Source organism: Chelonia mydas, chromosome 23 (genome assembly GCF_015237465.2).
Source record: "Chelonia mydas isolate rCheMyd1 chromosome 23, rCheMyd1.pri.v2, whole genome shotgun sequence".
NCBI lineage: Eukaryota > Metazoa > Chordata > Testudines > Cheloniidae > Chelonia > Chelonia mydas.
Window position 1 is genome coordinate 13,056,849 of NC_051263.2, and position 14,271 is coordinate 13,071,119.

The 14,271-nt window shown below is 51.7% G+C and overlaps 1 protein-coding gene and 1 long non-coding RNA gene across 2 annotated transcripts; both read left to right on the forward strand.

Moving 5' to 3' along the window:
• The first annotated feature begins 771 nt into the window (after positions 1-771).
• Positions 772-4,250, forward strand: LOC122463627. Its single transcript, XR_006287171.1, has 3 exons — positions 772-1,083; positions 2,225-3,142; positions 4,229-4,250. It is a non-coding gene; the product is annotated as an uncharacterized LOC122463627 (long non-coding RNA).
• An 87-nt stretch (positions 4,251-4,337) lies between these two features.
• On the forward strand, positions 4,338-10,501 carry LOC122463699. The gene is made up of 6 exons (XM_043534881.1): positions 4,338-4,341; positions 4,856-5,149; positions 6,443-6,481; positions 7,119-7,412; positions 9,569-9,613; positions 10,247-10,501. Exons 1-6 carry the CDS (start codon positions 4,338-4,340, stop codon positions 10,486-10,488), a joined length of 918 nt encoding a protein of 305 aa, XP_043390816.1. The 3' UTR covers positions 10,489-10,501.
• The last annotated feature ends 3,770 nt before the right edge of the window (positions 10,502-14,271 follow it).

A 14,271-nucleotide genomic window follows, 5' to 3' on the forward strand; every position in this document is an offset into this window, starting at 1 on the left:
GCTTAGTCACACTGATTCTGGCTACCACCTGGTCAGAGGTCACTTCTGGATGCTCTTTCCCAACTGCCTTGTGTTCGTCCCCATCCGCCATTGTCCTGGTACCTGTCTCTCAGCAGGGACAGCAGAATGAGCAGGGATGCAGAAGGGACCAAGATAGGGGGAAGGGACCTAGTGTCCATCTCTCAGCAGGGACAGCAGACTTCTCAGGAGCCCAGAATGGGGAGCCGGGGCAGTCAGGGCTGGATGGGCAGAAGTGGCTGGAGTTGGGGATAGAGGACTGGGCAGGGGGAGACTAAGCAGGTGGGGAAGCCAGTGCAGTCCTGTGGTAGGTGTCCTCTGGGGGGGGGGGGGAATTTGCCCCTATGCAGAGGGTCCTACATGAGGACCAGACCCCATTTATGTCCCACATAAGCCCAGAGGGTGAATTACCCTCTGGGGGAGCTGGATCCTTCTCACCAGGGACTGGAGACCAGGGTGGAGGCAAAAGGTTCAGGCTCATCCAACATCCCAGGTCTTCCCAATCATCCAGTGACCTTTCGCCCTGGCCCAGCTGTGCCTTTACTCAGTGGGCTGTCTCAGTCCCTAGACAGTGAGATGGGACGGGAGGGGTTTCCTTGGTGGTATGTTTAGACTCAAACAAGCAAACCAGGCTCTTTCAGTTCTCAATCCTCCAGCCCTAAATAGAGATGCTGTGGCCGGAGCACAGAAGGGGGGTGGCATGGGGCAGGAAACAGGGAGTGGTGGTGAACATCAGACCTGAGGAGGGGACAGAGCAGGTCAGAGAGGCTGCAGTGTTTCTGCTGTCTTAGCCCTACAAACCCCAGAAGGCCTGGGAGCAGGGAGAGGGGCTGGCTGGAGCATCCAACCGTGAGGATCAGATAGGGGCAGATCGGAAGAGAGATAGAGACCTGAACTTCCCTTCTGCTGAAATCAGACAGTGCACAGGGGGCAGGTGAGAGCAGGGAGCAACTGTGGATTGTCCCCTTCAGGTCCCGTCAGGAGCTAAAACTGCTGGGCTGTTTCCATCTGACTTGGTTCCCTGCACTGCCCCAATGCTCCTGTCTCTGTGCCTTTTGCTTCCCGGTGAGTATGTGGGAACCCTGTGCTAATTCATAGCAGGTTGGGGGGAAACAGAACCGAGAGCAGCCCCTGGCCCAGACTGTCGGCAAATCCTCTTCAGTGGGAGAGAAATGGGAACCAGTAGAAATACGGAGTATGAGATTTACTGGGCCAGATCCCCAGCTGGTGTTTCGGTATCACTCCACTGGATTAATTGGGGTACATCCACAGCTGGTGTATATCAGTGTAGCTCCATTGGACTCAATACCTGTTTACATCAGCTGAGGATCTGGCCCTCTAGAGCAGTGGTTCTCAACCAGGGGTATGCGTACCCGTGGGGGCACAGAAAGGTCCTCCAGGGGGTACGCCAACTCATCTAGATATTTGCCGAGTTTTACGATAGGCTACATAAAAATCACTAATGAAGTCAGTACAAACTCAAATTTCATACAGACAATGACTTGTTTATTTTGCTCTATATGATATACACTGAAATGTAAGTACAATATTTATATTCCAATTGATTTATTTTATAATTATATGGAAAAAGGGAGAAAGGAAGCAATTTTTCAGTAATCATGTGGCTGTGACACTTATGTATTTTTATGTCTGATTTTGTAAGCAAGTAATTTTTAAGTGAGGTGAAACTTGGGGTATGCAAAACAAATCAGGTTTCAGAGTAACAGCCGTGTTAGTCTGTATTCGCAAAAAGAAAAGGAGTACTTGTGGCACCTTAGAGACTAACCAATTTATTTGAGCATAAGCTTTCATGAGCTACAGCTCATGCATCCGATGAAGTGAGCTGTAGCTCACGAAAGCTTATGCTCAAATAAATTGGTTAGTCTCTAAGGTGCCACAAGTACTCCTTTTCTTTTTGCAAAACAAATCAGACTCCTGAAAGGGGGTCAGTAGTCTGGAAAGGTTAAGCACCACTGCTCTAGAGAGGTGAAGGTAAAAGAAGGCCCAGCTCAGCCAAGGTCTGTGTGCATGAGGAATCTGCCATGCCCCAGATCTAACGCCCTGCCTGGTTTGCTTCCTCAGCAAAACAGGAATCAAGAATTTATTTTCCTGTCTATTAAAGGCAGTTTTTGTCCCTGAAGTGGGACTTAGAAAAGGGGCAGATTTTATCTCCAGAACTAACCACACGGCACCTTTCTATTCCCAGTAATGAATCCCAGCAGCCAGGAGATCTGCTCAGCTCCCGGTAAGTCCATCTCTCACCCTTCTATCTATAAAAAGAAAAGGAGGACTTGTGGCACCTTAGAGACTAACAAATTTATTTGAGCATAAGCTTTCGTGAGCTACAGCTCACTTCATCGGATGCATTCAGTGGAAAAAAAAAGGTTTGTACTAATAGAAAGGGTTTCCAGCTGCAGAAGATTATTATTAATTATTATTATTATTACCGTGGCCCCCAAAGAGCTGACAATCTCATATCTGACATTATCCTCCTGATACTCAGCTGTGCAGAAATAAGGTCCTGGTCCAGAGACATTGCGCACACCCCGCAGCCCTTGTGCAGGCAGAATTAATCTACACTGCAATTAGACGCATGCGGTTGGCCTGTGCTGTGTAAAGAGCCCTATAGCTTGAGCCCTGGAAGCCCGAGTGAGCTGGCACTGCCCAGCAGCTGGTTTTTAATTGCTGTGTAGAGATAAGACAGACCCTTAGCAGCTGCAAGCTGCTTCCACGGCAATCAACTTCCTTTAGTAAACTGCTCCCTGGGCTGCCCCCTAAATGGGCACCACCAATGACCCCATTGATGGCTCTGACCCATTGGCCTTCCCAGGTGTTGTCCCTGCCCCAACCCTCTACATGAGCCAAAGATCGGCCCAGGAGGGGGACTCTGTGCTGCTCCAGTGCTCTGTGATCTCCCAGGCCCCAGCCAACCGCGTAATCTTCTGTAAGGATGGGGAGGAGGTTTTCTCCCAGACAGGGTTGGAGAAGAAGGTCACCTACAGCTACGCCCATGCGGTGTCCATGGGCAGCTCTGGCAATTACTCCTGCGGGTATGAGATCAAGGAGAGCGACAAGCGAGTGAACAGATCCCAGCTCAGCCCTGCCAAGCACCTCAGCGTTACTGGTAAGAGGGGTGAACGGCAAAGTCAGTAAATCATCCATACCCTGGCAAAAAGAGAATCCAGATGCAGATAGATGAGTGACAGTGATGAGCAGAAGAATTAGGTTGTTTTGTCATAAAATTCTACTACTACAATCCTCCATTTGCATCAGCCCTTAGATGAAGACATGACACCCACGTTGTCGGTGGGTCACACAAATGTTAGTGAGACAGCAGAGGGATGTTGATTCCCAGGTCTCTTGGGTTCTCTTCCTGGCTCTGGGAGCAGACTGTGGTTAGTATTAGAGGCAGCATAGCCACGCACATAAATCTGGCACATTCCCTCTTAAAGGTACCAAGACAAGGTAGATTTGACTTGGGTTTTCTGTGTGAAAACCCTCCCTTCTATTGCAGCACAGCCTCAAGTGACCTTGTGCAACTCTTCATTATCCTATAAGGGGTGAATGATACCTGTCACCTATACCATAGTGGCATGAGCTAGCGGCTGTGAAATGCGAGAGGAGTTACTAACACTCATTGGAAGATCTGGACCTAGAGCACAGGGTCTCCTAGCTTGTAGCTGAGTGCTATGTATGGGCTCCAGGACGCTGTGTGGGGAATGCATGACATTTGGCTGGGCTCATTGAGCCACTCAGGGGCCTCCTTTGGGGAGGTTTCCTTTTGGGGAATAGTCATGTCCCATTTGACTGGCGTAGGGGGATGGGCTCAGCCATTGCAGCTGCGTTTCTCACACACTGAGTGTCACCTGAGGGCATTGACAGGCCCGGAGTCTCCTTCTCCCCATTGCACAGGCCAGGTGAGCAGTAGTAGTGAGGAGACAGACCCCACAGCTCACGTAGATGGCTCTTTGGCCAGACACTTGGGATCCGAGCCCAGCTCTGTCCCCCCTGCTCTCTCCTTGATGCATGGAGACTTTGGGCCAAACTGACCTCTGGGGGAACATCTCTCCCAGCAGCAGTTACACCAGAGGGAGACCCAGTTCAAGCAAGGTCTGTGTGAGTGAGGCTGTTTTTGTCCCTGAAGAGGGACATCAGAAAAGGGGGAGATTTTATCTGCAGCACTAACCACACAGCAACTTTCTGTTCCCAGCGCTGAGTCCCAGCAGCCAGGAGATCTGCTCAGCTACAGGTTAGTCTGTCTGTCTGTCTGTCTGTCTGAGCCAAGACACATTCACCCCTCTATCTATCTATCTCGCCAGATGGGTTTGTACTAGTAGAAAAAACTTCCAGCTACAGAAGATTATTATTAAGTATTATTAGTATTATTACTGTGGACCCCAGATGCCCCTCTCAGGGATTAGGGCCCCATCACACCAGGTGCTGCCCACCCCTATGTGAAACTCTGGTCCCTGCCCCCCAAAAGTTGACAGTCTCAGATCTGACATTATCTCCCCCTGGTACCGAGCTGTGCTGAAATAAGAGCCTGCTCCAGAGACATTGCACGCACCCCGCAGCTCCTGAGCAGGCAGAGTACATCCACACTGCAATTAGATGCCCGCGGCTGGCCTGTGATGTGTAAACAGCCCTGGAGCCCGAGCCCTGCAAGCCCGACTCAGCTGGCATGGGCCAGCAGAGGGTTTTTAACTACAGCATAGACATACCCTTAGCAGCTGCTTCCACGGCAACCCACTTCCTTTGGCAAACTGCTTCCTGGGATCCCCATGAAACAGGGGCCACTGAAGGCCACATTGACCCCTTGACCTATTCCCCTTCCCAGGTGATCTCCGTGCCCCCACCCTCTACGTGAGCCAGACATCTGCTCGACAGGGGGACTCCTTGCGGCTCAAGTGCTCTGTGGTTTCCCAGGCCCCAGTCACCCGTGTCGTCTTCTGTAAGGACGGGGAGGAGGTTTTCTCCCAGATGGGGTTGGAGAAGAAGGTCACCTACAGCTATGACCATGCTGTGTCCATGGGCAGCTCTGGAAATTACTCCTGTGGGTACGAGATCAAGGAGAGCGACAAGCGAGTGAACAGATCCCAGCTCAGTCCTACTAAGCATCTCAGCATTACTGGTAAGAAGGGTGAATGGCAAAGCGAGTGAATCATCCAATACTCTGGCAGAAAGTGAATCCAGATGCAGATAGACGAGTGACAGTGTTGATGAGCAGAAGAATTAGGTTGTTTTGTCATAAAATTTTACTACTACAATCCTCCATTTGCATCAGCCCTTAGATGAAGAAATGACACCCACGTTGTCGGTGGGTCACACAAATGTTAGTGAGACAGCAGAGGGATGTTGATTCCCAGGTCTCTTGGGTTCTCTTCCTGGCTCTGGGAGCAGACTGTGGTTAGTATTAGAGGCAGTATAGCCACGCACATAAATCTGGCACATTCCCTCTTAAAGGTACCAAGACAAGGTAGATTTGACTGGGGTTTTCTGTGTGAAAACCCTCCCTTCTATTGCAGCACAGCCTCAAGTGACCTTGTGCAACTCTTCATTATCCTATAAGGGGTGAATGATACCTGTCACCTATACCATAGTGGCATGAGTTAGCGGCTGTGAAATGCGAGAGGAGTTACTAACACTCATTGGAAGATCTGGACCTAGAGCACAGGGTCTCCTAGCTTGTAGCTGAGTGCTATGTATGGGCTCCAGGACGCTATGTGGGGAATGCAGGACATTTGGCTGGGCTCATTGAGGGACCTCCTTTGGGGACCCAGGGACCTCCTTTGGGGAGGTTTCCTTTTGGGGAATAGTCATGTCCCATTTGAATGGCATAGGGGGCTGGGCTCAGCCATCGCAGCCACGTTTCTCACACATTGTCACCTGGAGGCACTGACAGGGCCAGATTTTCCTTGTCCTCATTGCACAGGCCACGTGAGCAGCATAGAATCATAGAATATCAGGGTTGGAAGGGACCTCAGGAGGTCATCTAGTCCAACCCCCTGCTCAAAGCAGGACCAATCCCCAACTAAATCATCCCAGCCAGAGCTTTGTCAAGCCTGACCTTAAAAACTTCTAAGGAAGGAGATTCCACCACCTCCCTAGGTAACGCATTCCAGTGTTTCACCACGCTCTAGCAGTGGAGAGGAGTCAGACCGCACAGCTCACGGAGATGCTCTTGGGCCAGACCCCAGAGATCTGAGCCCGGCTCTGGCCCCCCAGCTCTCCCGTCGCTGCATAGAGACTTTGGGCCAAGCTGACCTCTGGGGTAACTCCTCTGCCAGCAGCACTTACACAGGAGGGAGACCCAGCTCAACCAAGGTCTGTGTGAGTGAGGCAGTTTTCGTCCTTGAAGAGGGACCTTAGAATAGGGGGAGATTTTATCCCCAGCTCTAACCACACGTCACCTTTCTGTTCCCAGTGCTGAGTCCCAGCAGCCAGGAGATGTGCTCAGCACCCGGTGAGTCTGTCTGTCTATCTGTCTGTCCCCAGACACACTCACCCATCTATCTATCTATCTATCTATCTATCTATCTATCTATCTATCTATCTATCTATCTATCTATCTATCTCGCCAGAGGGGTCTGTGCTAGTAGAAAAGGCTTCCAGCTACAGAAGATTATTATTAAGTATTATTAGTATTATTACTGTGGCCCCCAGATTGCCCCTTTCAGGGATCAGGGCCCCATCACGCCAGGTGCTGCCCACCCCTATGTGAAACTCTGGTCCCTGTCCCCGAAGAGCTGACAGTCTCAGATCTGACATTATCTCCCCCCGATACCCAGCTGTGCTGAAATAAGAGCCTGCTCCAGAGACATTGCACACACCCCGCAGCTCCTGAGCAGGCAGAGTACGTCCACACTGCAATTAGATGCCCGCGGCTGGCCTGTGATGTGTAAACAGCCCTGGAGCCCGAGCCCTGCAAGCCCGACTCAGCTGGCATGGGCCAGCAGAGGGTTTTTAACTACAGCACAGACATACCCTTAGCAGCTGTTTCCACGGCAACCCACTTCCTTTGGCAAACTGCTTCCTGGGATCCCCATGAAACAGGGGCCACTGAAGGCCACATTGACCCCTTGACCTATTCCCCTTCCCAGGTGATCTCCGTGCCCCCACCCTCTACGTGAGCCAGACATCTGCTCGACAGGGGGACTCCTTGCGGCTCAAGTGCTCTGTGGTTTCCCAGGCCCCAGTCACCCGTGTCATCTTCTGTAAGGACGGGGAGGAGGTTTTCTCCCAGATGGGGTTGGAGAAGAAGGTCCCCTACAGCTATGACCATGCGGTGTCCATGGGCAGCTCTGGAAATTACTCCTGTGGGTACGAGATCAAGGAGAGCGACAAGTGGGTGAACAGATCCCAGCTCAGCCCTTCTAAATACCTCAGCGTTACTGGTAAGAGAGGTGGACGGCAAAGCAAGTGAATCATTCAATCCCCTGGCAGAAAGAGAATCCAGATGCAGATAGCTGAGTGACAGTGGTGATGAGCAGAAGAATTAGGTGGATAAGACTGGGTTTACCAAATTATAGCCCTCCTTCCTATTCACAGCTCTACCTCCAGTTACCTCTTTCAACCCTTTGTTACCCATACTAGGGGTGAATGACAGCTGTCAACTATACTTTAGGGGCATGAGCTCTTAGCTCATACTAGGGGCTGTGAAGAACACAGAGAAGTTAATAACACTCATTCGAAGAGCTGGGTCTAGAGAACAGGGTCTCCTGGCTCATAATTTGGGGCCATCTGCAGACTACAAGATGCCCTGTGGGGAATCCATGTCCACACACACAACTTCTATGCAGGGGGAGAGGGCTGCCAAATGCCCATAATATGCATGACATTTGTGAGGTCTCACAGAGGCAGTCACTGATCTCCTTTGCGGAGGTTTCCATTCGGGGAACAGTCATGTCCCATTTGACTGGTGCAGCGGGCTGAGTTCAGCCATTGCAGTTGCGTTTCTCACACATTGAGTGTCACCTGGCGGCACTGACAGACCCTGATTCTCCTTGTCCCCATTGCACAGGCCAGGCGAGCAGCAGTGGAGAGGAGTCAGACCCCACAGCTCACGGAGACGCTCTTGGGCCAGACCCCGAGGATCCTAGCCTGGTTCTGTCCCCAGTTCTTCCCTCAGAGCATAGAGATTTTGGGCCAAACTCAACCCTGGGGTAACTCCTCTGCCTGCAGCACTTATACCAGAGGGAGACCCAGCTCTCTGTAGTGAAACCCAGACTGTGCTGAAGGGCCAGCCCCAGGGCTAGGCAGCACTTAACTCCCCTGAACCCTCAGCACTGGGCATGAGCACGGCCTAGGCCTGGTGCTCCCCCAGGCACAGGGCGGCTGGGGAATGTCACCCGTGCACACAGCCTCATCACACAACCTGCTCTGTCCACCAGGCGAGCCCTGGGCTGTGTGAAGGGTGCACGGGTCTCCCGCACATTCAGGTCCCCGAGGGTGCTCCACAGACAAAAACGTCTGATTCGGGGGGTAGGGAAATCCTGGGTAGGGTTGCCAACTTTCTACTTGCACAAAACAGAACACCCTTGCCCCGCACCCTGCCCCGTCTCTTCTCTGAGGCTCCGCCCCTGCTCACTCCATCCCCTCCTCCCTTCCTTGCTCACTCTCCCCACCCTCACTCACTTGCTCATATTCACTGGGCTGGCTCAGGGGGTTGGGGTGTGGGAGGGGGTGAGGGCTCTGGCTGGGAGTTCTGGGGTGGGGCTGGGGATGAGGGGTTTGGAGTGTAGGAGGGTGCTCTGGGCTGGGATCAAGGTATTCAGGGGCAGGAGGGGGATCAGGTCTGGGGCATGGGGCTGGGGAGTGGGAGGGGGTGCAGGCTCCAGGTGGCGCTTACCTCAGGCAGCTCCCAGAAGCAGCAGCATGTCTCCCCTCCGGCTCCTATGTGGAGGTTCTTGGGGTGGGGGCAGTACATGGAGCCCCCTGGCTGCCCCTTTGCCTAGGAGCCTGAGAGGGACATGCTACTGATTCTGGGAGCCACCAGGAGCAACAGCAGCCGGGAGCCTGCCTTAGCCCCCCCGTGCCGCCAACCAGACTTTTAACAGTCCCATCAGCAGTGCTGACCAGGGCCCCCAGCATCCCTTTTTGACCGGGTGTTCCAGTCAGAAATTGGACACCTTGCAACCCTAATCCTGGCTCAGGGCTTCCTGGGGCATTTTCACCACCGCGGAGCTTCAACCTCAGTGAAAAGTCCCAGGGATCAGTGAAATGAGGGTTTGTTAAATGGACAGTGACGTCCTCACTGAGTCTGCAGTGGGGAAACTCAGTGTGACACTCAGAGCAAGGGAGAGAGTCCAGGGACCAGCTCCTCAGCTGGTGTAAGCTGGCAGAGCCCTATGGACTCCAAAGGAGGGGCGCCAATTTACACCCACTAGGGATCTGGCCATTGACTCCAGCAGGGTGATGCTGATTTACACCAGCTGGAGATCTGCCCCAGTGGCTGGCAGAACCGCTCTGTCTGTCGCTGGGAGCCGCGTTCCTGCGGAGGCTGCAGGCGTCTCTCCCACACGGTGCGATTCTCTTTGCCCTTGTCACACAGGCGGCGCGAGCAGCAGCGGAGGAGGGGAGGAGCCGACCCGCCCAGGTAACTGGCTATTGCTCTGTCACACCCTGATTATCAGAGCCCGGCTCTGTGCCCCCAGCTCTGACCTCAGGGCATAAAGTCTGAGCCAAATTCACCCCAGGGTGGGTAACTCCTTGGCCTGCAGCGCAGTCAACCCGGATGGGCTGGGCTCTGCCGGTGCAATTCCCTCAGGGCAGAGGGGCAGCACAGCCCCCGGCATCGCTTATGTCCCACATCCACCCCCTCCTGAGGGCACAACTGGCGCCAAGGCCTTGTGCTGCCCCTCTGCCCAGGGCAGGGCCACCCCAGTGGTGACCTGCCCGCCACACTGGAGCGGGGCGATAGGGTCTGGGCTGCTGCGTCTGTTGCTGGCTCTTGTGAGGCCTTTGCACAGAGTCCTGGTGCAGCCTGAGCAAACCTGGGCTGTTCCCTGCTCCTCCGACCCCTTAGCGCTGTGCTGGGCAAAAGGAGGCACCTCCTCAACAGCCTCCATCACTCAGGTCTCCCGTAGGGGGAATGTGCCCCCCTGCAGCATGATCCCCCTTAGAGCTAGGCCTCTGGGAGCTCACACAGCTGTTCTGTGCTACTGCTGGCACTGCAGTCCCACATGCTGCTTTGCTGACAGCCATCACCATGTCTCTTTCCATGTTGCAGAGCCGGTCATGTCCCTCGCCATCTGGGCCACCCGCTGTGTCCTGGTCCTATTCCTCTTGGTCTCTGCACCCATCATCACCTTCATGCTGGAGAAACGGAGCCTGCCTGATCCCACAGGGCTGGAGGAGACTCATGAAGGGAGCAACAGCATCATGGGAGGGAGTAAGGTTGCCGGGTGTCCGGTTTTCAACCAGAAAACCAGGTCAAAAAGGGACCCTGGTGGTTCTGGTCAGCACTGCTGACTGGGCTGTTAAAAGTCCAGTTGGCGGCACAGTGGGGCTGGAGGCTCCCTGCCCAGCTCTGTGTGGCTCCTGGGAAGCAGCTGGCATGTCTGCCTCCTAAGTGGAGGAGGGTCCAGGGGGACTCGCATGCTGCCCCCACCCACAGGTGCTGCCTTGAGTGCTGACTCCACAGCTCCCATTGGCGCCCTGGCCATCACTCTGCCTAGGAGCCAGAGGGATATGTCACCGCTTACCGGAAGGTGCCTGAGGTCAGCGCCACCTGGAGCCCGCACCGCACACCCCACACAAGTGATGGACGGAAGGGGATGGAATGAGCGGGAGGCGGAGCCCCAGAGAAGGGGCAGGGCAGGGGTGGGGCGCTGGGGAAGGGGTGGGACAGAGGGTGGGGCAAGGCTTGGGGAGTTGCCTGGGGAGATACCAGTGCCCAGCTCTGAGCGGGTGTTGGGGAGACTCCATTGGTCAGTGCTGCAGAATAGGCCCCTGCGGTAACTGTCTTTGTCCAGGTAACTCCTGCAGCCTCCTTCAGTCTCTCTCCCCTTCCCCATCGGGGATGTTGTCAGTCACTCTGCCCTGCAGCCTGCAGACCTCCGCTCACTCCCAGCCGGGCCAGGGACAGACCAAGCTCTGTCAGAGTTTAGTCCTGCCATGAACTGTCCCAGCCAGACAGCCCAGCACTTCTCCTTCCTCCTGTACAAATAATCCCTCCTGCAGAGAGGCCTCAAATTTAGGGAGAAAGCAGCATCATGGAGGGTAAAGGAGCTGGGAGTGGAGGAACCATATAGACCAGCTGTTAGTGGGGGGTTGAATGTTCTGAGGAGATACCAGTGCCCAGCTCTGAGCAGGTGTTGGGGAGTCACCATTGATCAGTGCTGCACAATAGGCCCATGCAGTAACTGTCTTTGCCCAAGTAACTCCTCCAGCATCCTTCAGAAGCAGAAGAATCCATCTTTCGAGAAAGGCTGTATGATTAGGGGGAAAGGATGGGATCATGTTTAAGTCCCAAGGATGGGACTTTTGGGAGCCTGGGGTTCAAGTCCCAGCTGTACTACAGCATCCTTGAGCCTGTCACTTCATCTCCCTGGGCCTCAGCTCCCCATCTGTGAAACAGAGACAATAATTCTGCCTTGTCTCAGGGGAGAATTTCCAAAGCCCCTACGGGATTTACCAGCACAAGTCTTTGACTATGCTTTGTGCTGACTGCCTTGTGCTGGTAAATCCCTCAAGTGCTTTTGAAAATCTCCCCCTTACATTGCACACCCAGCAGTTATTGAAATTGTGTGTAGCAGTTTTGGGCATGCTCAAGCTCCCTGTAGCTGGACTCATAAACTCCACTGAAAGCAAGTAGTCAGGGCATCTGCTTTACAAAAAAAACCCCGTGACCCGCATGGGCTGGGAGAAACTCAGCCACAGGAGCAAAAAGCGAGTTGTTTTCTTCTAGCTCTGAATTACTTTGCAGCAGGTTAGTGCTAGTGTTAACGTCCCAACAGAGAAACATGAATAGTATTAGTTATTTTAAAAAATGGGGAAGAAAACTAACTTCTTTCAATTTAATTCTATACCTTAAATGTTATTTAATTTTAGTCAAATTGTCTTAACCATCCTAGTTCACCAACTCTCATCTTATTTAAATGTAATAATAAAGAATATGTCAACTATATTTTGCTATTCTCAGTTTTTTTATTTTTTGTAACAGCTTTTTTCATTTATATACTTAATACTAATGAATTAGTTAATTAGTTAACTAAGTAATTCCCCAGTCCAGCAGAGGAGAAAATTTCTGTAAGCAAAAGAAAAAAAATGACAGTCCTTTTCACTCAACAAACAACATACAGTTATTAAACAAAGACTGTAACTAAAAATCAGGTGAACTCAATCTGAGCTTTAAGAGCTCTAAATTACTTCTCACTGTTTGTGAAAACTGACTGTTTAAATTCTTTTAGTCTGAAATTTATATTTATATGTAACTAAAATAATATATGTACATTATAATATAGCCTTGTAACTTAGTAAAACTTAGTCTATTGTTTTTATCATTGTAAGCAGAGTCAGGATGAGCTGTACCCTGACATCTGGTGGTAAGTTGTGGCGAGTTCTGGAAAAGGACTTTGGGGCTGATCTCGTTTGCATGGGCACACCCACCCTGCCTAGCACGATGGGACTGCTTGCCCAAATGGTCACTTTGACTGCTGTGGGATCCCCAGTCTCGTTGTTATTGGGGCAGGATGAATAAAGTGTTGCTAGCCTGGTTATGTGAATCAGGGAAGGTAGAACTGTACCTGGCATTTTATAATGGAGGGACTTGCCCTCAACTAAGTAGCACTTGCTAGGCAAGGGACATGGGTTCCAAAACCCAGTGAATTGACAGAGGTGGGGGGTGGGTATTTGTGTCTAGTAGTGTAGGAGCCTTCTGAGGGCCCAAAACACCACTTTGATCCCCTTGCTCCACTGTGTAATAGCAGAGTTTTGCTAGTTTTGACTCCATTAGGAGTCCTGTTATGTGTTGCAGAGCTGAAATTGCTGTTACTTAGGTCTAAACATTAGATCTACTTTGGGCTAATGGTGCATCAGCACTGAGGCTCCCCTGCTATGTGCTGAAATCACTGAGAGCTGTGTTAAGTATTGGGGAGGCCTGAAGATATATTGAGGCGTGGCTAGCAGAACGGCTACCAAAGAGGAGTGGCTGGCAGGATGGCTAGCAGAGAGGAGCAGCTAGCAGGATGGCTGGTGGAGAGCTTGCGGTGAAGGCTGCAGCAGAACCCCAAGGAGAGCAGGGCAGTTGGTCATTGGAGCACGTAAGGTGCCGCATTTCTACCCAGGCTGGGGGGTAAACTCTGCAGATGAATTTTTGAACTCTGGGGCTGCACTGACCAGAGACAGAAACTTTTGGGTTGCTGGACTTTTGGGACTTTGGATGACTTCTGGGTTGCTGGACTCGAGAACCAAAGGAAAAGGACATGGCCCAATTTGCTTGGGGGTGGGTCTTGCTCATGGTTTGTGTTATGAATCCTGTTTGTGGTGTTTCCCCAACATAATGCTGCATTGTTTCTCTCCGTTATTAAACGGCTTTTGCTACACTCAGACTCTGTGCTTGCGAGAGGGGAAGTATTGCCTCTTAGAGGCGACCAGGGGGGTGGTATGTAATTGTCCCAGGTCAGTGGGTGGGGGCTTGAGCCGGTTTTGCATTGCGTTATTGGAACGGAACCCCTAGATACTGAACCCGGCCTTTGTTGCTGCCAACTCTGATGGGCAGAAGGGTTACATCATTATAAAATGTTATAATATTAATTCCTAAAAAAAGTAAGTTAATTCCTTTTATTTTTTTTAAATCATACAAAAAACCCTCAGCAATCCTTGCTGAAAATCCTCAAATAACTAAATTCTTGCTCTCCATGTGCTCTTCTATAAATATTGTGTTAACGCAGTAGGAAAGGGGCAGTAAAGCAAACTTTAGCCCACTCAAAAATTACATGAGCTCTTTTGGGCACGGGCTGTCATTTGTTCTATTTCTCTCCAGTGCCTGGCACAATGGGCCTCCCATCTGTTCAATATCGAGCTGCTACCACAATAGAAATGTTAAAGCAGAATAATGCAGACTATCTGGGTGAAAGATCCCATCTACTGTTAATTATTTTTGTTTTTCTTGTGAGTTTCCTTGGGTTTTATATTCCCATCAGTGTAGGGTTACCATCAGGTGAGTCATAGGATGACTGGCCAGAGAACAGAGACTGGGGCTAATCTCTCGTGGGGTGCAGGGGCGTTTCCCACCACTGGAAGGACACATGT